A 25,670-nucleotide genomic window follows, 5' to 3' on the forward strand; every position below is an offset into this window, starting at 1 on the left:
ATAAAAAAAAGAGGGTCATAGAAGCAGGTGGAGTGGGGTCATGACCAAAATATACATATTGATAGAAAAGTGTGTCTGCAGGGGGCCTTGATCTAGGCATTGATTTGAGGAGCAGTGCGCAGTACACTTGCGACGCTGAAAGCTGCCTCAGCACCACAGAAGGGCTGACCTGCACTGTTTTTATATTGCTGTTTAATGAAAAGATGGCAGCGTGGCTGTGAACAGATACATAGTTTCCCACATAAGATGGACACAGCGTGACCAGGTGTCTATCTCTTGCATATTATCGTCACTTTCAATCATCGCTCTCTCTCTCTCTCCCACAGTTTCCTTCCCTGGCTTTGATTCAGTTTAAAGAGGGAATAAAGCCCAGACCTCGAGCTTCCTCAATTACATTTGGAGCCGTCGCAGCAAAGCGTGGCCACAGCAGGGCTGAATAAATATGTAAATAAGTCACTCACGTTAGCAGAAACACCACCTTTGTATAGTTTCCAAAACACTGTGACTAATGCTGAGGATATATGATGATGATGGGCTGTTCCTGTTGCCATGGATAAGATTATAATCTTTTTTTTTTGCACATTTTATTTAAAAACAGACTTAAAAATTACAAAATCTGCCTACAAATGTCATCATTACTCTTGTTATACTTATTATTATTCAGCATGCTATATTGTAAGGTATAAAATACTAATGATATTATATACTTTATTAAAACAACAGTACATGTATGCATAGAGAAGCGATTCCTCTGTAGCATAACAACAAAAATGCTAGGACATTTTGTCAAACTGATTTCAGCAGTGGCAACTATGTATCTGTTCATCCTATGAAATGCTCTGGTTTCTCTTTTCAAACAAATATTTAATAACACAAAGGTTAAGGAGGAGCTCCTGTCTATCTGGCAGAAGCCTCTGACCTGCAATCATTCGGACGGGAGATCTGTGGCATAGCCTTTGGGTGCAGCCTGCGTGCTGGGAAAAGGTTAAACACTCTCTGAAGGATCAGGCTGGAGCAACATGACACACACACACACACACACACACACACGTGCACCCCATGAATATCATTAGAGTGATGCAGGGGTTTAACGCGGAAAACCAGCGGCCCCCCGTGACCCCCAGACACGCATGGAAAATAGTCCTTCAGACTTAACCTGAGAAAAGCATATTAGATAATAATGCACGTGTTCCTGTCAATTCAATTTCCAAACCATCATTAAACAGGAAATGGGAAATGTGACATCACTTAAGGGTTGTTATGGTCACATTTAGCAATAAATATACACAGTAGGATATCGCTCTGAGACCCACAGGGATATATATGTTTTGGTAGGTGTTGTGCAAGGAGGTTAAAGTGAGGAAAATACAGCGTAAACCACATCAGATGTAAAGAACGATTATTTTCATAATCGATTAATCTATCGATTATTTTCTCGATTAATCGTTTGGTCCATAAAATATCAGAAAACCTTAAAAAAATGTTGATCGGTGTTCGTCAAACCTGGAAATGATGATGTCCTCAAATGTCTTGTTTTGACCACAAACATAAAATGATTAACTTTTCATGATTTCTTTGTTATCCAGAGCAAAGAAATTAAGAAAATATTCACATTTCAGAAGTTTAAACAACCGAAAAATCTGGTTTTAATCATGAAAAAAACTTCAAACTGATTCATCGATTATCAAAATAGTTGTCAAATAATTTAGTAATTGATTAATAATCTATAAATCAATTAATTGTTTCAGCTCTAGTAGTCTTTAAATTATACATAACCCTCACGGCACAAATTACACCCTAACCCAAGTAGACGTGATTCCTACAACAGCATGCCTCAATTCAGTGCAATGGATTACATTAATCAATACTTTTCAACAATCAAAACCGTTTTAAATCTTGGAGCTGTTTGACAATTAAATGCCCAGAAGGAAAGTGCAGCAATCACAATAAACACAGCTGTCGTTTGTGTTTGTTAGAGTGTTCCACTGGACAGGACTATAAGTATAGTTTTGCAAGTTCAGGATTAAATGATGTAAAGCGGGATTAACACCAGGTACTAATCAGAACCTAAAGCATAATTACATCACACTACAAATTATGGTTGAGTGTAATACTGTCAATCTGCTTTTCTTTTTTCTTTTTTTACTTACTAAACAACACATTCACCAGTCAACAATGTTGTTTGCAAAAGGCTTTACTGTGACAAATGTTTGCTTCCTTCTTCAGAGAATAACAGGCTCAGAGAAATAAAGAAGTCTGTTAATAATCCGAAAAGCTGCAGCAGTAATGCAGTTTGGACCAATGATGTTACTGAATAATAGAATAAAAAACACATTTTTTGGTTTGTCCACTCACCGTTACACTGAACTGGGACACTGAGATGTTGTTTGGGTGGACACTGAGATGCACACACTGCTTGATGTCTGATGCGAAACGCCGGGGCTCTGACGAGCGCTCACATTTCTCCTTTCTGGCGCACCTGAAAACCAAAAAGAAAAAAAACAGAAAACAAGAGAGGCGGTGTTATTCACGGATTAACAATTCACACACATACATGCACATGGTAACCTGACCTGGGCTTTCCCCATTTCCACCTGTTGGCACCTGGGAAAAAGAGAATACCCCCCCTCCCCACCCCCACCCCCGCTTCCTGACAGACAGACAGCATTAGAGACAGATTTATCATATTTCCTCTCTGCAGTGCACTTGCTACAGTGGCCAGTGAATTGAAACCCTGTCTCAGGGGGACGGGAGCAGTTGCATTTAAAACAATGGTTGCTCTATATGTGGAAGTGGAACTGGTCCACTGGGGAAAGAGGTAGGCCTCGTCTTTGAAAAGCTGTCTAAATGACTGGCATTCACTGGCAATGCCACGCACAGGTGGGGACGTGGATGTTGGAGGGGCCAGGGATGGATTTTTAAAAAAAAAAAACCAAACCAGGTGGTCTAATCCAGTCCATTTCAGTGGGTTTTGGGAGTTGGAGAAGTGGACCCTTTGTGCTGTAAGTAGCTTCTGGCTCCTGTTCCAAACACTATCCCTTGACATATACGGCAGGGTAATTCTTGAAAGCCTAAACGGGCTTTTTGGCGAGGTGGCACATAAAAGCTGGAAAGCATTCCCACCAAATTCTTGTGTTATGAGAAAGTCTAAATAAAGACAAAGTTTATTATTTTAGGAAATGTGCCTGATTCTGACTTATTATATTCCAACCTAAACTGATACAAACCTTCCAGAAAAAGCCACATCCACACACTTTCAACTCATCTAATCCCTTCGTAAACTTAATCCAACTTTAATCCCATATTGATTTAGACAAAAACATGCAGTGCAATTAGAACTGAGGCAAATCCACACAGAGAGAACACACCAACTTCTTTAGAGAAATAAAAGAAAGGTAGGCCGTCTGAGATACAGTAACACTTTATGAAGCCAGAAGCTTTTTATCCAGAAATGGAAAGAATAAGGGAGGGTGCGGTCTGACCTGACACGAGCGTTGTAAAGTTAAGCAGCCTAACATGCCGCAAAGACGGCAGACATAAAGAGAAAGAAAGGAAGAAATAATCTATTTGGTGGAGGGAGAGAACAGGGGAGTGAGGTAAAGAGTGCACGGAGGAGAATTGAAAGGAGAGCAAACAAGAAGCAAGATTTAAAGCAAAGGCAACAATTGTTAGCTTTGTGTGAAGCTTTGGCTGCTAAGCTGCGTTTGAGTAGTGGTCTAATCGCTTCAGCGTTCTTTGTGCTTCTTTATCACTCCTGTCTGTTCCTCCTTCTCTTCCCCTGAATAAATAAAACCAAATCATATGAGCAGCCCCTGAGCAAACAGCCCACACAGATAAGCCACAAGTGCACACTTTCACCAACAAATGTATATATATTATAGGATTCCTTACGCTTTCAAAGGACAGAAACAGCTAGATTGCCTTTTGAAATCTGACTCAAGTTCACAGCATCTTCACAAGCGAGCAATCAATTTCTTAAAATACCACGTTCAAGTATTAATACACCAAAAATGTGCATCAATTCAATATCATGTATTTTTAATACCAACTATTAACTCATGTGTGACAAACATAGTGGTGCATTAGTAATGAAAAACAGGCTAAATAGATGTTTTATCACTCTAATAATTTATAAAGCTCGCTCTCACACACTAAATATACATCTAAATACTTTTCTGTTCAACACCTTTGACAGTTTTGCCAGGGACAAATTATAATGGATATGAATAATGATTAAAAAGGGCCTAATAAATGAATACCGATTAGATTTATTCAAATAATTATAGTATTTATATTTAGTTTGCTTGTAAATTGTATCGCAGACGCATGGATGTCCTCTGTTGTGACATAAAGCCCTGCAGGGACAATAAGTTTCATCTTTTTCAAAGAGTCAGAAGGTCACAGATTTGCTGGGCAGGATGAAACAGCCAACAGGTTGGATGATTAGCTTTCAAATCCCAGACATGTAGCATGCAGGGAAGCAGTTTTTTCTCTCTTCCTTTTATCTCTCTACCTCCCTGAGGGATGAGCAACAACACCACAAAAAAAAAGGAAGAAGAAGAAGCAGGCTTTTGTCATTCAATTCAATGAGCCCACTTCAATGGCGCTGTGAAGAGTCCCGTCACAGATGAATACACCTACAAAACACAGGGTGTTCCAGTGGAAAAAAAATGTCCCGAGATAAGTCTTTCTGCAGCTCACTGCAATGTCATCCGCTGACTGTTTACCTCACAAACAAACATCAAGACGGCAGGGAATTACTGCTGTCGTGATCGGTATCCACAGTGTTTTTTCTTTTCTTGGAGTAGACTTTATTTGCACCTGCAACGTGCACATTTTTATTGTGGAATAAACACTCTTTCAGTCAATGACACTCCTACTTTAATGTGTTTTCTTTCACCAACGTGAAGGACATGGGCACACATATATATATCAATTTGATTTAACTTCAGTGGCCGCGCTACTGTGAAGAAAACAATGTATGGAGCTTTCTCAGGGCTGATTTGAGGCCGCAATGAAGGATATTAAAGACACCGCTTACACGCTTGTGTCCATGTAAGAGGGAGGCAATTGTTTTCAATTACTATGTAGCTAGACCTTGGAAGAAAAGACTGCGTCATTTCAAACTAAAAGAAACAACCCCTCCCCGTATTAATGGCCACATCAAAATGAATTTGATTTCAAATCTCTCTTGTGCACAGACAGATGTCCAACACGGGTACACAATGGTGTCGTGTAGAGCTGTTTGAATGACATTACGAGAGAACGAGCTGAAAGGATTAGATTGGCTCTGAATGGAAACTAATCTGCGCCCTTGTTTTATCCCAGCCTTTGATAAGGTGATACAATTAGAGTGAGAGTGAGACGAGGGCAGGAGGACGAATCCTTAGCCTTTGCAATTGATTCTGATGATGCCTTCATGGCCATTCAGAGCTGGACGGTCTCGTAGATAACGCTCACCCCACCGTGTTTGTCATTTGGCCCCTGTTTAATTGACCATTAGAATACAAGATATCACTATCAAACACACAGAGTCTTTTCTTTAGTATTTTGAAGGCATGAGAACATTTATTTTCAGGCTGGAGCTGTTGTGGCTGGAAGTAGTCAAGTATCAACAGGGCACAGGTTGCAAAGCTCAGGGGAGTGTAGAGAGAGAGAGAGAGGGTGCAGGTGTATCTGGCCATGGGAGACTTCAGGTGTAATGCATATCTAATGTGAGGCATGGAGAAGGTCAAGCAGGCTGGGGAAATGAAAGCTATTCAATTCTTACAAAGCTGGACGTCCCGGTATCCTCGGCTCACGTCACTGGCACATGACCGCGCAGACTAGAGAAGGCACCTGATCTACAGTTTATACTGAAAGTACTCGCATATAAATGTTAGAGCTTCAGCAGACGCACGTTACAACTGAGTTAGCGCCTTTACAGCGCTGTTTGGGTTGAATCGATACAAAACAAATAGGCAGTCTGCAGTCCCGACTGAAACCCAATTACCATGCTGCCCATGCATCATCAGACACTATATGGAATCCTATACATACTAATAGCCTGAGGCTGTATATGCTACTGTAGAGCAGGAGCCATGTCAGATTCAAATGACACAAATCTGCATTTAGCCCCAGCTCCATCTTTCACTCATATAATGTTACAAAACAACATGGACACACACACACACACACACACACACACACACACACACACACACACTCACTCAGTGTCCCTTCCTTACTATCATTAAGAATGTTGGTCCACAGAGCAGAAATCCGCATGAAGGAACAAGTGGGGGAGTCATTACCTGGCCCACTGGCCATGACCCTGCTATTACCCTTTGTGGACACACACACACACACACACAAACACACACACACACCAGTGCCAGTGTCTCTCTAATAACCCCATAGCCGAAGACATAGAAACTGCAAAAATGTCTGCCCTCAGGACGAAAACTCTGTGAGCCATCCCCATTCCAATGCAAGAACACCAGCTGAGCGGAAAATTACACAGTAACTCTGCCGCTGAGTGTCTGCATAGGTGTAAAGTAATGTCGGGATAAAACAGCCTCTTAAAACTTGTACAAAATGAGTCAATATACATATTTAACAAATTCCAAAAACACAATGCGGGCCATTTGCATTCATTATTGCCGGTAGCAGCAACGCCCATAAATTCTCTATTTATTTTTATTTTATGCACACAAACAAACGAAAAGGAATTGATGATCGTCCCTCGGGGGCAAACAAGAACCAACTCTTTCACTCTGCCGTGACCTTTGTTGCCTCAGACTTCTCAAAATATGAATGCTATGATTAAGATAGAGAAACAATCTGCAAACTCTCATTCCCATCCTCTTGCTCTTGCTTTCACCACCACATAGCTTCACCTCCTTTTGACTGTCACCACACCACTCACTCATTCTCTCTGTCTCATGTCTTAGTCCCCAAGCCTTCTTGCTCCAGTGGATAAAAGCGAGACACCTTCCTCTCCTCTCTCTGAGAATGTGTTTCAGTGTGCATCTTTCCTTCCCAGTGTTTCCCTGTGTGTGGTGAGGTGACAAAAGGTGACAGAGAGCAATGGTCTTGACTTAAAAGTGAGTGTGTAGCTGCTGTGTGTGTGTGTGTGTGTGTGTTGGTGGTGGTGACAGTTTAGAGGGAACTGGAAGGTGCAGCGCTCCGTTCCATCCTGATGCCCCTGTCACTTCCTGGCCTTGTTCCCTTCTCTCAACTTCTCTTAGCATCCAGCAAAAGGAGGAGGACGGTGGGGGGGGTGTCGTGTTGAAAGCAGTCACCCATACTCCGGGGGATGACCGTCCCCTCCCCTGGGCATAGCGCCATGAATGCAAGGATCTCGAGATCAAAGACACAACGCTGAATAAATTTAACTTTGAGAGTTGACCAAGTCATTTTTGCACTGTTGAAAACCAAATCCAGCCCTATGTTTAGCTAATGATCTAGTTTCTTATACAATGATAAGAATGAAAATACTATTTTAGGCCGATAACATTATTTAGCAGTTTATTTTGAAACAAAACCAAATGATGTCATATGCCAAAATAATGTTCTACAAAGGTTCCATAAAGGTTGTAACAAAATAACGTTAATGCAACCAAAACATTACGTTCTACAAAGGTTGAATGAAGGTTGCGAATGGTGGGTAAAGTTAGGGGAATATTCCTGGAACCAAGGGCAAAAAAGGGGCAAACCTTCAGGGAACATTCCCGCAACTAGAAGTTTTATGTTTATTTTGACACCAAGATAATTCACATAGAGCTTGTAATTGCAGAGATTTACTCTATTTAGTTTGGGCATAAAAAAACAAACAAAAACAAAACCAAAAGCTTGTAAAAATAAGAAGAAAAAAGAAAAAAAGAATATAAATGCAACCAAAGGAGAATGTTCTATAAAGGTTGAATGAAGGTTGTAAATGTTGGGTAACGTCAGGGGTTCTGGGAACCGAGGGCAAACTTTCAGTGACTGTTCCCACAACTATAAGGTAACGTTGCCAGAACGTTCTGGGAACCATTGTCTGTATCATGGATAAATGAGTCAGTAAAAAATCTGATATTTCCATTGCTTTCACCTATTTTTCTGCCGCTACCAAGCACACTATATCCTTGGTAGCAATCTAATTGTGGCACTGCAGTTTAATTACAATTACTGTGGCATACCACAGTAATGAGCGTACTGTGGTAACGGATGACTGTGAACACAGCGACAGGTAGTGGCCGTGCAGAATTAATATGAGGGAGACAGAAAAACCATTCAGTGGATTTTGTCAATTAGCTTTTCCCTTTGAAAGGTTACTCATTTGACAAAAACCAAGACGCCCCGAGAATACAAAGGATTTAGAGGACAAGAGGTTTTGCAGCATGACTTGCAAGTTTTATCAGTCCTTCTGGTTACTTTGTGACTTATTGACCTGTGTTGTATTATAAACACATCCATCCCAAGTTTATTAAGACAAGACTATGTGGCAAATGTGATTGTACAAGCTATCATTTGGATTCCCACCCATAACGTTTTGAAGCACACACAGTGGTTGTCACTGAATTCATAAGGAACGAGAGTTTGTTATTGATTGTGTACACAGACCTTTTTTTGTAATGAACTCGGGGAGAAGGTTTTCGCCCGTGGACAATTTTACTGTTCCCATACTGCTTCAAGGGTGAGGAATCGATGTTTACGAGTGTTTCAAGGAAGAGAGGAAAGGAGTTAGGAGCGGGACAGGGATGCACTTTATGGATCAAACGCAGCTCTTAACACAAAATGTACTGGGATCTGACGCACGCGTTATAGTGAGGGAGCGTGCGGAGAAGCAGACGTGTAAAAATGCCCCCCCCACCCCCCCCAGTTTAAGTGAATTAAACAGACTGAATTGCTTGAAGTGCAGTCACACATAAACAGGCTCACACAAACAGAATGATGCAGTCTGACAAGCCTGCTGCATATGGAGAGTGGGTTGAATGATGTGACAGTGGGAAAAAAAATAAAAATAAAGACAGAAAATGTGAAAAAAAAGGCAAAAATGATTTTCAGCACTCGAGGAACGTTAGCGTCATCGCTGCCAAAAGCAGAGATTGAGATAGGTCATCCCCGTTATTAACGTGAAGATATAGCAACATTAGCACCACTTGTTCCAAAATGACACCAATATCACAGAGTAATGTGAGATATTCTCAAGATCCGCGCCAAATAAGATGACATTCAATTTGACAATGCTGCTTCCCCAAATATGCTTCCCAATCTGTCCGGCTGTCACACGTGACGGGCACTGTGACAGCTTAGTTAACCACTTACAAAGCTGACAGCTGAGAGACCAGCATTAGGGGAGGTGTAACATATCCATAACCTACTGTAGCTGGTACTTTTCTCACGTTCGGCGCCTTTCTTGAAGGAATTGGAGTGTGGATGGAAACGACACAGCGGACGAATATGCCATGTTAGACTAGCTCTGCACTGTAAACAAACAAAATCAACAAGGCTTAAAAAGAAAAAAAAAAAAAAACTCCAGGCTTTAACTGAACGGGGCAAGTCTCACGTGGTATACGTAATAAATAAATATACATAGAACAGTATGTATACATTAATGATTGTTACTGTACACATCTTTGGTGTGTCAGAGGTAAAAAAACTGGAAGGAATGGGAATGATGTGCTCGGAGATGTTCACCCACGGAGCGAGACAGACATTAGCATAAGTTGTACCCTTCAGCAGAGGAAGAGCCCGAGTCTTGACTTTGATTGGCCGAGACAGTTGTGCTTGACAGGTGAGGCGTCAGGTTTAGTTAAAAAAGCGTGGCAGAAGAAGACAGGATATACACTTAATATGAAAACCTGGAGCATTTTTATCTATAAAAACAGCAAACACCTTTACGCTCAAAGTCAAACGTGTGACTGATTACAGCCGCCACTTGCTTACATCAAAATGGCTGGTGTTTTGTGAAGGACAATGACTTCACAAACACTACACACAAACACTACACACACACACACACACACACACACACTCCTGTTGATTTTCTCCCCCTATACTATTGATTGGCTTTCTCCTCTTCTTGTACTCTAACAGCTCCTCTCCACTGATATATAGAGTAAATAAAAGCAATGCTGATGAGAGGAGAGTGTAGAAAGAGAGGGATTTATAACACACAAACACAGGAGGGGGGGGGGGGGGGGGAGAGAGGGAGACGGAGAGAGAGAGAGAGAGAGAGAGAGTTGATTTGAGAGTTTGATTGCACATGTCTGTTTGCTTTCAGACCAGTGAGGTGATTTCAAGGTTGATTGGGGACAAAAAACTATATGGAAGAACACTTTCCTCCTTCTAGTACACATAACTGTCAGTTGTGTGTGTGTGTTTGTGGTTGTGTGTGGTTTCTACCTTTATTCCTGCAACTTGTGCAACAAAAAAAGCTTTTGGTGTGTAGTCAGAGAGTCCGTCTTGGCAGTTTTTACCACGACCAGACATTTCACACCACGGCACTGCGATGAAATCATCATCTGTAAATGTTCTCCATCAAATTGCTGTCATTCATTCATTCATTCATTCATGGATGCTCACTCACTGGCCTCCCTGTGGCCACATAATATTATAATGTCAGTTTAATCAATACCAGCTATGACTGATTAGGAATCTTGACCACCTGCAGCGGTGAAGGCTAACACCGCAGCATTTTGTGCTTATGGTTTATGAAGTTTCATTTTCAGTAAAAAAAAGAATTCTCTCAGCATACATCAGGGGAGTTGTTTTTCAAAAATGGCCATATGCACATCATAAGTCATTTTGAGTCAACATATAATAAGCAAATAATGACTCATTAAAATAAACGAGTGTATACGCAACACTTAATTAGACTGCATCATCTATTTTATGCAGGAAACTCACTTTTTTTTTTTCCAGGTGCCACATTTTCAATTTTAAGTCAGGATTGATGGAAATACAAAATGTTATTCTTCGGAGATAATATGCCGAGGTGAGAGGACACGGAAGGACAAATATAAAGATTTTCCTTGAATATCAAATAGCTCAGCTGGTGCTGGATATGTTGAATTTGTTATGGCAGAAGTGCATGACGAGGCGGACTCTGGGTCAAGTGTGTGTGTGTGTTCTTGTTTCTGAGTGTCAAACCTTCATAAACAAGGGCACATTTAATGCACTGTTAATTCACGGCCACACTATCTAATAAGAAGGCACACTTTATCCTCCTTATACATTTAAATTACATACAGCAGCATGCATACCTCACTATAGGGGCTTGTACCAGAGATTATAAATATGATGAACAGTCTGGCAAAAAGGCAGTTATATATAAGTATATATATATATATATATATATATATATATATATATATATATATATATAAGTATTTTGACATGTGAAAACTTGTATAATTACTGGTTTTTTTTGCACTTTTTGATGAAAATGGTCACATCAACAGCTGAATGTACACAAAGGTTAGTCCCCTAGACATTATTCTTTATTGTATTCTGTTTGTGTCTTTTACAACAAGATGGTCACTCTGTATCTCTGTGCATGTGACAAATAAAACATCTTTGAATATTTGGATGGACATGATTTAATTCAACTTTCATCAGACTGGACAGTTAGTTTAGGGACAATGTCACGTTAAGAGACGGGGCAAGCAGCAGTTGACATGGGGTGATGACAGATTACCGAAGGGGCAAAAAGCCCTGCGGCTGCCTTGTGGGTTAGGTAACGCTCAGGGGGAGTTCAGTTACACCAAGACCCTGTTAAGGATTCACAAGCTAGGGATGTGTGTGTGTGTGTGGGGGGGGGGGGGTTAAACCTGTGGTCCATCAGTCAGAAGGGCAAAGGAGAGGGAAAACTGAGGAGGTGTGAGCACATGCACACCACCTCTATGTCCTTCACACACACACACACACACACACACACACCTGTAATCTCCCTTTCTGCCCTTCTGACAGTCAAACACCTTGAGTTGACACCTAATGCAACTACAGCAGCATTTTGTTTAGTTTCTCTCTCTGGACTCGTTTCTCATTTTAGTGACTTGACACTTATTCTCCAGCAAGAGAGGTGTGTGTGTGTGTGCGTGTGTGTGTGTCTGCCCTTGTGTGTATTTGAGTAAAGAGACTAGAGAGCTGAGGTGAGCCGATTCTATCGGGCTAAGTGTGACAGGCCAATCTGTGACCACCCATTTGCTCTGACTGGGAGGATGTCCAGGGCAGTAATGGGTTTCTGCACACAACCACACACACGCACACGCGCACAGTACACACACACACACACACACACACAGTTGCAGATGATTAAAATTTAAATCGCAAGCAGGTGGCACATTCCAAACTAATTCATAACAATAATATAATAGCAACAATAATAATTATTATTATTAGCTTGTGCTTGTGTGTGTGTGAGAGAGACTTAAACTAAAGCCCCCGGTTTGTGACCCAAACCTAATTAGAGTATGTTTTGTTCTCTTTACACTTTCCATACCCTGGAGACATTGTAGACATTCATTTAACCACTGTTTCTGCTTTCTTTACTCTGTTTTTTACCCCCTCACAAGGATGCTCAGTTTCATACCTCTCTATTTGTCTGATCACTATTTATTTCCTACGTCTGTATGTCCAACTCTCCCCTCCCTACACCACTTTCCTTCCTTTATTGGTTTCAGTCTGTATGTTCCTCACAAACTCAGGCTGCTGCTTCTCTGCACTCACCATGTCCACCGTGGGCACGAAGGTGCTAAATGTGCTCAGCCTGAGTCTCACGCACACCCATGCGCACACACACACACACATCTCTTGCTCTACCCAAGGGCTACCATCAACACACAAAACGAATTTTCAATTTACGGTGGAGTGGGAAATCTCCCTGCCCCCGGCCAGCACTATCTCAACTCCAAATCTTGAGGGACAAAAGTTTGACAGCAGTTGCAAAAGTGTGCAAAAAAATGTGTGCACAAGCATGTGCATCAGTGCGTGTACAAAAAGGAGACGAAACAGACAAACAGACATGAAAGTGTAGAGATAAACAAGGTGTGCAAGACTGAGAGAGTGTTCAACATATTTAATGAGACACTGTAATCTATGAGGATCTCATTCACTAGTTTCATTCAATAACACAAGCTATCACTCTTGTCATTGTCGAGGGATGAAGTTTGGAGGGGTGCCCATTAGAGCACTGGCAGTGCCCGCCAGTCTCACCAGGCTTTGGTTACAGGGCTGGTAAACAATGCCAGTGGTTATAGGTTGGGTAATGGATAAAAAGGGGACGCTGGCAGTAGGCCGAGCCCCAGGAAAGCAATCTGAGACTTGGCCTGAGGTGGTTAGAGCGGCCCCTGAATGCTCAAATGCTGCAAGGAATGGAGAGCTGGGCATTGGCCCAGGCGTCATAGAGATAGGGGAGACGAACAACCCAGACGCAGCCACCCCTCAAACTGTCTAGTTACACTGCACAATGTTGGAGGCTTAGGGACTCAGTTGGGAGACCAGGGAGAAAATAACACAATTTATTTGTGGATGTACTGTACAACTGTTTGTAACTGTTTGTATTTGTGTGTAGCACTTACATGTTGTGAAGGACACACCAGCCACAGTGGGGATCTCCTGATCCAAGGCATTCACTGCACGTTGAGTATTGACCACAGGCTTCCACCGGCACTCTGGATAGCTGCAGAGAAATACACAAAAATCATGAACACTATGGGAAAAAAATAAAATAAATAAATCCATGTGTGCATTAGCGCACATCATTCAGATGTGCATGTGCTAGTGAGAGGGGGGGGGGGGGAAGGGAGGCCTAAAAAGCTATTTTGGGAAAACAGGTGCCAGCTCAAAACGCCACCCTTGTATTTTTGTGCAAACAACCAATTACGCAACTCTGGTACAAACATGATGTCATAACTCCACCTCTCTCTCTGGCTCTTGCATTCGCTCTCTTCATTGTCGTCATCATCACGTCGTCTATTTACTTTATGCCAACTTTCATTTTGCTTCCTTCGTCCCCCTTGGTTTGGTTCATTACGTCTCTGTTTCTGTGATTGCATACGTTTTAACATGTTTAAAATAAGCTTTATTTAGAAACACAGGGTTAGGGTTTATGCTCATGCTCCACTATTTCTATTTCTGTTTCTGTAGCAGTGTTGCAGCACCACATACAGGCCTGGCATGAGTACTAATGAAGACATTGTGAAAACTTTAAAACCAAAAGAGAAGAAGACTGTATAGGTAAAGTTCTGTTTCTGTGCAGACAAAACTAAAGCCTTAATCAGCAATGTGTGAACTGTTTTGACAATAGTTTGAATGTAAAAGACATTCTCTCATATGGAAAAGTTACACACTACAGCTTAAAAATGGTATGTTACTGTCTTTCTAAACTGGCTCCATATGGGACACGGGGTCACCTGGAACAGCAGTCCATCTATTATGATATATAGCCCTGCCAGTTCAGACTGGCATTGATTGGCATTGATTGGCATTGATTGGCGTGGGCATTGAGTGACCGAGCACACATGGAACAAAGCTGGTGTAGATTACAACCTTCTACTCCTCTTGTCACCATGGTAACAGCATGGGGCAATAATAGGTTCCGCTGGCACTTGTGATTAATGTGCCGTCATTGGTGGATGACCGCTGTCACTCAGGCTGCTCACAGAGGAAACCCAGGAGAGAGAGACAACATCGTCCGTGTGGGACCAATACTGGGTTATGATGAGGGTAAAGCTCTGTGTGTGTGTGTGTGTGTGTGAGCACATGCGTGTGTGTGGAATTTTAGTCCAGAAATCTGTGAATATAAGGTTAGGCCACTGAATTCTTTGCATGCTCGTCTCTTACGATGACTGAGTGATTACTGACTAAATTCCAGGTTTGAGGGAATTAAAATGGACTGTAATTAAACCATCCAATGAAGGGCATGACTGAATGTAATGAGAGATCAGCAATGCCTATGCGCAGTGGTATCTCTAAAGCACAGCCTGGCACTGATGGCAGTTCTCTCTGTTGGACACGCAGCAGAGTATCACACGGCATATCTTTGCCTGACGGCCTTTTTCTCTAATACAACGCAGCGAGTCATTGTTACAATTTTGCACGCACATTTCTGTGGGAGTCATATTCTCAACATGTGTGCACAGTGGCACACAGGATCCACAGAGCTGCACCTATACGTGTCAGTCGCTGACACGAGGGTGACACTCTATAAACACATCAGTACGTCGTTCTCTCTCGCTCTCTCGACATTTACGTCTCTTTTGTGCATCTCTTTGAGCTCTATAAATAGACACACACACACACACACACAGACTCACACAGCTGAAGGAATTCAGAGGAGGTGTATCTGCTTGCCAAAGTCAAGAGGACAAGTGCATCATTGTATGTGTGTGTCTATCCCCTCACAGGTTTTTGCCCTCCCTATTGTGTTCAAGTGTATTCTGCATTAGGTAGATAAAGGGAATGAGTTTGAGATCGAATCAAAGAGATAGTGGTGAAATTGTGAGCACATGATCAAACTCAACAACAATCCTCGTTTCATCTGACATGATAGACCTCCCCCCCTCCTCCCCCTCCCCCTTTCCTGTCACTCACCATCCAACCCAACCGCCAGCTAAATAACATGTGAGTCACTGAATGGAAAAGGCTATGATGCTTGTTTAGGGTAAAACCTTATCACGGGACTCTATGAAACCACAATCCTCCTGTGTGTGCATGTGTTTGTGTCTGTGTAATCCATGGAACCATCATTGAGTGGTTTTGTGATCTGCCACAGAACAGAAGTGAAGCAAAACTTTGTCACCATATCTAAACTCTTTAAAATTTAACACATCTGAGACAGATGTTGAAACACACACACACAGTATACAAACACACACTGATTTTTGGAGAATGCACGGCGGCCCTGTGATGCCTATCGAAGCCTCAGATGCCTGCATTTGGGGAAATGGTTTTCTCAGCAGATAAAACACACTCACACAAAGACAAACACACACCTCATTCAGAGCACCCGGCAAAAAGCGATGGATGCCAATGTGCGTCCTCTGTTCCAGAGCGTGCATTCTGATATCATTCGTTCTCCCTCTGTCTCCGTCTGTCTGTCTGTCTGTCCTGTCACTCAAACGCTCTGAGGTGTATAAGATCATACATTCGTCATCTTCAGAGCTCCCATTCTCTTTCTCTATCTCGCTCTAACCCCCCCCTTCTTTCTCTCTCGACACTTTTGTCCACTCTTATCAAAAAAAAAAAAAAAAAAATGAGGGATTTGGTGGCTAAACGACCCAATGCACCCCTTGTCTCGCTCATCTTGATATCACATTCATTTCATGCTATCTTCATGGTGGGCTTTGCCAGAGAGGCAACCATTACACCTCACTGTCTCTTCACTATAGCCGTGTGCTATCATATCAGCAGGGATAAATACAAAGGATGGTGTATAGCATTTCTAATTCCCTCCTGTTTCAGGTGAGCAAATGACAGCCATTAAACCCTGCACTCTCCCTCACTTCACAACAGGCAGAGATAGATGGAAGCTCCGGAATATAATCACGCTTTTTAAAAAAGGAAAAAAAAAGGCAGCGATCGCAGTCGTATACTTGATGCCTTAATGTGTGCGGAGAAAGATGAAGATGTACTGTGACGGCTAAATGACATTAAACATATAGGATACATATGCAACGGGTGTGATTGTACCTATAGGAGACACTCCTGCCTTCTCTCTGTAAGTGTATTCAATATTTCCTCTTTAAGCTCTTAATTGTAACAATAAGATATAATTAATGAAGCTTGACTTCTTTCTTTTTTTCCCTCCATCTCTCCTCCTCCTCCTTACATAATGCCAGAGGCCTCCAACTCAACCAGCTGTGGAAAAAGTGATCATTTATTAAATCTGCAGAGACTTCCATTATCAACTAATTCTGCTGCCCCTATTTCTATATCTATATCTAATTCCTCTCTTTATCCTAGTCTGCGCCTGCCCCTCCACTAGTAATTAAACGGGGATTCAACCTGCAGCCAAACTTCACCACTCCAAATGAATAGTGAGAGAGGGAGAGAGAGAGAGAGGGAGGGAGGGAGAGAGAGGGAGAGAGAGAGAAATGAAAGTGATAGTCCAATCCTGCTTTGCAGCCCGTGGAGCACACTGAACTTCTCTTATCTTTTCCCTTTTCCCCCCCGAGCTACCTTAGTCTTTTTCTCCTTCCCTGGTGTGAGTTTGTTCATTACTTCTGCACAGTGCTGGCAATGTATCATTACCACTGGTGGAGACGCATACATTAAAAAAAGGAATTATATTTATATGAAATGTAGTGTTTCCTTAGACGCTTTAAAAACACAATAAAAATTGTGACATACGGCTGCTTAGTTTTGAGTCTCTACCACATAAACTATGGCCCGTCTCTCATCATTTAAACCTTCCTTTACTGGAGTCTATATCTGTCTTGTCCGCCTGTGCCACACCTCTCTCTCCCCTCCTCTCCGGGTGAGATTGACGCGCGAGTCAGACGAAACAGCGCCACGCCAAGGCCCACCACTCAATCCAACATCCAATAAGCAGCGGTATTTTATCAACCTGCGTTAGCAGAGCAGGTCAACGGATACAAGAGCAATATTGCTTTCATTTGACATTCTCCCAGGTGAAATGAGAAAGCCATCCCAGCCTGGCATAGTGATATTTGTCCAGCCGCTGTTTCCTGTTAGACAAAACAATAAACACATTTCCACGCTGCTCATAATGACATAAAAGATCTCCAAAGTTCTCTGGCTCGTTACTTCATTGTAGAGCTGTGCAAAGCTCATTGATTTGCTCAGCCTCTCCTTACCCCGCTGTCTCACACTGATAACGGACCCGTCTGTCATTGTCAGACCGGCCCTTCAGGAGAACCGCGAGAAATCCCGACTCGTCAGTGGACTGTCAAAAAAAATCCATGAAGTTTTCACTATCTTTGGGAGGCTGCCAGAACTCATATATACACACTGGGCCTCTCTGTGTACCTGTCATTCAGTGTGTGCACGAGGGCATGCTGCGTGCATGCACCGGGACTGTCCTCACTGACCAATCACAATAATCCACTGTCAACAACTGCCTGACCCAACCTATTGCCAAAGATAGATCCTAATTCTTTGGGAAACAGTCGACTTGGACACGATCAATCATTTTTCTTTTATCTACATTTAGTTTCTATTTTGAAAAGGGTAAAGCTGCATAGTTTACAGATTAGGATTTTACATTTGTGTAACTGTAAAAGTTGCTGGCGTCTGTATGGATTATTAATGTCAAGGAGGCTTTTCTGGTTAAATATTAATAATCTTTGGTTTTGGTTTTGGGCAACAACTAATTTACACAGCAGGATTTGTGCTAAAATCATATTAATGTTACTACCTGATCCCACAACCAGGCTAAGGACAAGTTAAACATCAGAGTAATGTGTGACAAATAAATCTGCTTTAAACAAGACTACACGCATTCATGTTTTCACTAATGCTCACAAATTTACTACTTCACTAATCATCTCGCCCTGGGGTATTAGTATGAGTTCACACAGCATTGGAACTCTCTGCGATGGGTAAGACATAACAATCCAAGATAAACCATAACCAAGTCAGAGTCAAGTCAAGCTTCAAAAAGGGGCCAAGAACTCCCTCCGACCTCGTCTGCCACCGCTTTGTTGACGTTTTGTCAGAATTATTGTCAGGCAGCCTTGGCTGCAACACATCAGCTGTGTTCACTCGCCTTATATAGACCACACAAGCCTGCAGCTAAAGTGGAAGCGCAACATAATCTGCACATCTGAACACCTTCGCGAGGCGTCCACACACTGCAGGGGTGAGGCGAGGAAGCCACACTGTAAGGGATGTGTGGTGAAAAGTTTCCCACTGATAGAAATGAAAGGATGCCGGCATTAGACATCTTTGATGAGATGCAAAAACGCGATACTTTCACAAATTGGCTTGTCGGTTTCCCCTCGGGCGGTTTGAAAACAGAAAAAAAAAAGAAAAGCATTTGACTTTTAACCATCTCACCCGACTATAGTACACATTTTCAATAATTTACACTTACAGATCTGCATTTGCTTCACTGAATATGAATAATTTATCCTATCGAATATGGCACTCACAGCACTTTCTAGCAACAATTTATATGCGAGATATAAAAGCCACACTATATGTGTAAAATGACTATAGCAAGAAAGCCATGCAGGACCATGATAACATCTAACCACTGAGTGAATGTCGCTGGCAGGGAAAGTTAATATGTTGCCTCGGTTGCTAGAGGGTAATTGCATGACTGTGGATCATTTGAGGATGGATTGAATGACAAAGACGCGACAAAAACACAACATAACTGCTTTTAAATGCCCTGGAACCCGAGTCAAGTCTCAGCACAGCACAGCACAGCCGCCGAGTAATACTCCCTGCTATTAAAATCAAATTCAGTCAGATTACTTTCTCATGAAGTTGTTTTTGTCTCACTTGACGTTCAAAGTCAGTAATGCGTAGTTATTGTGCAGAAGGCCACACAAGGCATTAAAAGGATGGTAATGAGGATTGAGGAAGATGAACTTTAAAGAAAGAAATAACAAACACGTCATGTGACTGTTATGATAAGCTCATGTGGCATATGAAGGTCCCTCTAAGCTGTCACCCCTGCCGATTAAAGTTTAATGTTTCAGTTAATAGTAGTAGTTCCTTTTAACGCAGAAACACACATGTAACATGTGAAATAACCACGGATCGGTGCGATGTGCGATCACAGTCGCTTCCATAATGTGTTATGGCATGTGTGTGAAACAGGGTAATGATCACATATAGTTTAAAGTTAAAAACTATCTGCTGCCTTATAAAGTGCAGTATTTTGATGGGAGAATAGGTGAAGAGCATTTCATCACCCAGAGGTTTGCAGAGAAAAGGCTTCTTATATTGTGCTCTGCAGGCTTGGTAAAGTAAAGTCAAGGTCTGTTTTAACTTCACACTTTCTCTGCTTTAGAATGTCAACATTTGTATTATATTTTCAGTGACACCGCCTCATTCATACCAACCAGATGTTCACATTGCATTTGAAAGATGAAGCGGTGCTTAACAGAATAAAATTACAGCAGTAAACTACGGTGGAATTTCATATTAATAGTAGACTTGACCCCTCCCTGTCACTCAAACTGCAGCCGACATCTATAATCACGGCCTCTTCTGTAATCTGACTGTCCTTTTTATACTGGAACATCGATTTAACACACTTATAAGATGACTTATGTGTGTGTGTGTGTGTGTAGCGTGTGAGTGAGAGAGAGAGACATATAAAGGTGGAGATGGGGGAAGTGTGCATACATGTGGGTGGGGGTGCAATTATAATACAGCAATCACTGGATTAATGAGAGAGTAGGAATGACGGTTTCTGCCGTTAGTGAGGAATGGTGCTGAAAATGAAGAAAAGGAGAACCGGGGCGGGGGGGGAGAAGAAGTGTGGTAATAAATGACAATGGATAGTGAGAAACGGCCAGCGAGGAAAATAAAGAATGTGGGAGAGGAGAGGAGATGGGAGCAAAAGGAGCAAGAGACACAAAAGGGCCAGAATCCTCATTTTCACTTTATAAAAATCCATTTGGAAATGAATACGGTGTGTGCAAGAGCAAAAATCTATACTCCTAACCAAGAAAAAAGAAAAAGACGGTACAATCACAAGGTAGAGGAGAGGAAGAAAAAATATGAAATGATAATAAATATGTCATCGGATAATACGACGACAGTAAAAACAGTGTTTGTGCAGCATCCCTCTCGAGTAAGTGTATAATGTGACACAGACAAGCAGAGAACAGTGTGATGAAGCTGGATCTACACCACTCTCTCAATGTGTTTCACCCATTCATTCTCCATTGTTTTAGTGTTAGAACTTATGCTAACTAATAATTAATAGTATTTTGTGGAATATTACAACACTGTGTTGTCCCTATTAACTCACCATGTTTATATTATTTTACTTCATAATGAAAAGTGAGGATAAAAACTACTGAAAAACCCTTTGTACACTAATTAAAAAGCATTGAATCTAATAATTATGGTTTCCCAAGTGATTATATTTACTTTCTTTGTAATTAATTTTGGAACAAAGAGTGGTTGCAGTGAGAAGAAGGGGCGCACTTGTTAAATCTAACAAAAATGGATGACATTACAGAGCTTTTACCGAAGCTTTTCCAAGACGTCCTCACAATAAACGAGTGGGATCAGAGATACGACCAATGCAGGATGAGCAATTAGTGGTCTCCACGTCTCTGTAGTCTCATTTGCAGAGTCAGACTCCGGGCTGCATTCCTTTGTGTGTAGTACAAGTTGTATGAAACCATATGAATATAAATATGAAGAATATATGAACAAAGAGATGAAAGAGAAAACACAACACTACTCCTTCTCGTCTATGAGCTGAAATCCTAGGCCTGGCTCAGACACCTTTAACTTGTGTTTAGTTGATACAAACATGGACAGAAGGTCTAAAATAACAGGTAGAAAATACACCGAGGACTGAGGATGCACCGTATTCTTTCAGCGGTGTGATCTGATGACCCGGGATGAATTTTAATGCCGGGTATGAACACGGCCTCAGAATGACCGGGGGAAGACCTTCACTCCATCCAGACAGGATCTGAAGGTGGTTTTTCTCTTGGTTCACCCAAGACCTGCAGGTGAGAGCTTCAAGGCTAACAACAGCAGGGGAGGAGTGGTATCGACCAACCTTCCTCTCAGCCACCTGTTGTGGGCCCCCCTCCTCTTCTCTCTGCCTCTCTCTCTCTCTCTCTATCATGAGTTTCCTGTTTCTGTATTTTCCCCTATTTCCATCCATCACACACTCTCTCTCTCTCTCTCTGTCTCTCTGATTGTCTGGGTCCCAGGCCCCAGGAACAGCAGGTGGCCTTCTGCTATCGACTAGCTCGGGCTGCTTTAATAGCATTTGCCGCTGCTGGGAATTGGCATGGCGTACGTGTGTATGTGCAAGATGTTATTCTAAACCACTGCACTGATCCATCAAGCGGCACTGCGCCCACTTCCAAACCAGTGCTTGTAAGACTGACCACGGTATGACCTTTGAATTTGGCTGCCCTTCACAAATGCAAGACAACTTTCCAAGTGTCCATCTTCCTTTGTATTGTTTGTGAACTGTTTTTTTTCCAATGCTTTCTCATCCTCCACCCACACTACAAAATACGAATAATTACATTTTATTATTTGTATTTTTAAATCTATCTGTGGTTTTTCCAGCTGTCTGTAACAGTTGAATAAGAAATAAATTAAAATCACTCAGACATATTCATACTTGTTGTGTAATTAGCAGAAACAAGTACAAAAATAAATAATGATGATACATCTGTGTACATGTGTTCATTAAGTGCTGTCTATATTTGTGTGAATGGTAATTCCCAGATGTTTGTCTCCTAAATAGGTAGCGGAGGTCAAATTTCTAAGTAGGCTAATAGACTAATTACTACCGAGGAAACACACACACACACTAACACACTAACGGACATTAAAAAACATGTTTTTTAGTGAATTATTTGGCATGCAGATCAAAACATACTAAATTTATAATGCGACGTTGGGGGCGGAAAAAGCAAAAACATTAAAGAATCTAATATAGCGGGAAACTGGAAATAAACAGTCCTTTTATCTATCTATTCATTTGCTTTTGTGTTTTCTCTTTTTTGTTCAGGCCGATTATAAACACTGCAATAAAACGCTCAACAGATTTGAATAAGAGCAGCTATTTGACCCCATGACATAACGACGTCCTTGTTATGTCCCTTTCCTCCCGGAGAGACCCACAGGAAGCTGCGTTTGAAAAGGCCCCATCAACTCAATGTCTGTGTGATATTTAAAGAGTTATCAGGATAATCTGGGCACTTTAAAATGTCTACGCACACGCACAATCAAACTACGCTGCACACACTCTGGTGAATACCGACACTTTGATGGTGCCAGAGAGGTCCATAATCCTTTGCAAGCTGCAGACAATATAAAGGGGTAAATAGGCTATCGCTGCCAACAAAACAGCACTGGCCTTCTGTGATTATGGGTGGCAGGAGATAAAAAAGAGGGTTAGAGACCAAATGATATGCATATTATCTGCTCTTCTGCGAGGCTATTTCCAACATTCGCAGTATTAATGGGAGATGAACGGAGCGAACTAACTTGAAAGAGAGAGGGATGCACCGTGGGCTCCGATTTGCCAGCCATGACTGATTACTAAACGAACTCTGTTGGAATCACTCAAATTGCATTCTTTGGGAGAACAATGCAAAAGGGACAACCATCATCGTCAAATTATATCATAATGACATTCACAAATAGGTTTTATATACTGTTCAAATTTCAAATTTAACATGCAAAATCTGTTGTTCGTGTACAACTGCAGTGTTTTTCTAAATAAACCTTTTTGTTGTTGTCAAAACAGTATTTTAACATGGCAGTAAATTGTAAACAACTGCCAGATATTGGAAGTTATTCTGGAAAAATGGGCATTTTGAGGGTTAGGTGTTAAAGGTTTAAATGTGCAGAGTGTAAATGATGGCGTTGTTGTTGTTGATGTTATCATTCTCAACTCTGTTTGGTTAAGTGTAACATTAATTGTATGCCGCGTCAGTCAAGCAATACTATCAGCAGCTCAGCACACGTCAAACATTTGAATTACAAGTTTGCTCTCGGCATAAAACAAATCACTTCCTGCGTGCACCGTGGGAATTTCGCTGAGCACCACAAGTTTGTTTGTTTGTTTGTTTATTATGAAGTGAATAACACACTGTGTGCGTACATTTTTTTTTCATGTGTGTGTGTGTGTTGTGGTCTTTCCATGGAGCTATTTCAGCGAGGTTCCGCCTCTGATAGAGATGTTCACAGTGTCTCTGTGTCAGTGTCCATTACACAGAGTGCTGCTATTTCGCGCCACATTCCATGTCATCAAAGGCACTAAGAGAGAGACAGTGTGCTATGTGTGAACGTGTCTGTGTGTGCAGACATACACATTAGCGCACACGCACACACACAAGTGGACTAAGACCACTCTCCTCTCTCCCTATAATTCGACACATTTATTCACTCCAGCTCTGCCCAGTCTCTTTCTATAAAAAAGACACAGTCCATCTAATCCTCTCCTGCAGCCGGGCTGTCATGAAATCCTCAACACTTTACCAAAGGTTATTGTACAGACTGACATAAGAAAAAATGATAAATGTTATTGGCAATGATAGCGAGTTGTGATGGAGTTGTGCATTTGTGCGCGTCTGACCTGGTTCTCTGACATGACATAGAGGTAATGATGGTCCGAGGAGAAAGCCATGTCTCTGAGGATGGGTCCACATTCCACCGCCTGCACCGTCTCATACTGCAGAGCACGAGAGGAGCCATCGACCCGGATCTGGAAAAACATCAACAGACAACAAGAATTAAGAATTAGGATGATATTTTTTTAATTATTATTTTAACTTAAACGCAGGGTCACTGAAATGTGAAACAACTGCTCAAGAGCAAGGACAGTTTCCCAGGTTTTTGAATTTAAAAGTCAAGCAACACCAACACTTTCTGTCCCATTAAAATGTTTGGATTTCATTCATTCACAGGTGCAAGTAAAATTAACTTGAAAGGGTTGAAGATACAACATCTACAACAAAATAAGAAAGCGTAAGAAGGACTTAGCAACGGAACAAGTGTGCAATTAGGAGCCGAGGTATCATTAAAAAGGCACTTTTAAAACTTATTGTTCAGCCAAATTGCCCATCTACCACTCGCTGCCTTCAGATTTTTCCGTACCTCATGGCTTTGAGTGCTGTACGTGAGAAGCTCATCTTTCTCCATCACAGTTTCAGCCATTCAAAGGCGATAATGGTAATTAGGCATCTGTGACAAGAAGCGTGGTCTATAGGCCATAGGTGTGTTTACTCAGCAGAAAGTGGACGGAATTGGCCCCAGCACACTTGGTGGTACGATAGAAATGTTCTGGATGGTGCCTGAACATCTGCTTACATTGTCTCTCTCTGTCTCTCACACACACATATGATTTCCCAGTTACACTCAGGTCTAACACAGATCTACAGGAGCAACTCCCAGCACCCTGTAGATAACAAACTTGCACATTACGGTACATTCACACACACACACACACACACACACACACACAGAGAAAGAGGCCTGTGTGGGCTTGTGAACTGGTATAAAGCCAGTCTAGTTAAAGTTGTGATGACTCTTGGTAGTTCTTTGTGCTCTTCAGCACTTCGGGGTTAAGGCACAAATGGGAGATAATTGGACAGGAAGCAGATGGTCGAGCAGACAGGTGAGTCACTTCATGATTAATTATAATACACCGATGACAATATACGCTCCGTGCTCGCTCTGTCAGCATATCATTAAAAAATACCTATCTACCGGCCCACCTCCAAGTACATTCTCTTTAAGGTCAAGAAGTCTTCATTTTTCTCCGTGTTCCATAGAGCGTTGATTAGATGTTGCTGCTGCCAGTGAAGACAGAACCTGTCTTTGACGAGTTGGAGAAAGACGTATATGTTCTTTCCATCGTTCCTTGTATCAGTCATTGTCGTAACAAGACACAAGCAGTCGAATCAACTTAAATAAAAATAGTTTTTGTATTCATCACAGTTTGCAAAGTCGCGCTCTAACTGTCGTGAACGCATGCAGCGAAGCCTCTTCCACCTTCGCTTGATTCTGCATCG

The 25,670-nt window shown here is 41.8% G+C and overlaps 1 protein-coding gene across 1 annotated transcript in view; it reads right to left on the reverse strand.

Moving 5' to 3' along the window:
* plxna4 (plexin A4) overlaps positions 1-25,670 on the reverse strand; it is a 183,659-nt gene that overhangs the window by 49,472 nt on the left and 108,517 nt on the right. The window contains exons 4-6 of the mRNA XM_058624311.1: positions 24,233-24,361; positions 13,548-13,648; positions 2,356-2,479 (exon numbers count right to left, since the gene is read on the reverse strand). Of these exons, the coding sequence (XP_058480294.1) occupies positions 2,356-2,479; positions 13,548-13,648; positions 24,233-24,361 (354 nt within the window). The remainder of the gene's footprint in view (positions 1-2,355; positions 2,480-13,547; positions 13,649-24,232; positions 24,362-25,670) is intronic.

Source organism: Solea solea, chromosome 3 (genome assembly GCF_958295425.1).
Source record: "Solea solea chromosome 3, fSolSol10.1, whole genome shotgun sequence".
Classification (NCBI taxonomy): Eukaryota; Metazoa; Chordata; class Actinopteri; order Pleuronectiformes; family Soleidae; genus Solea; species Solea solea.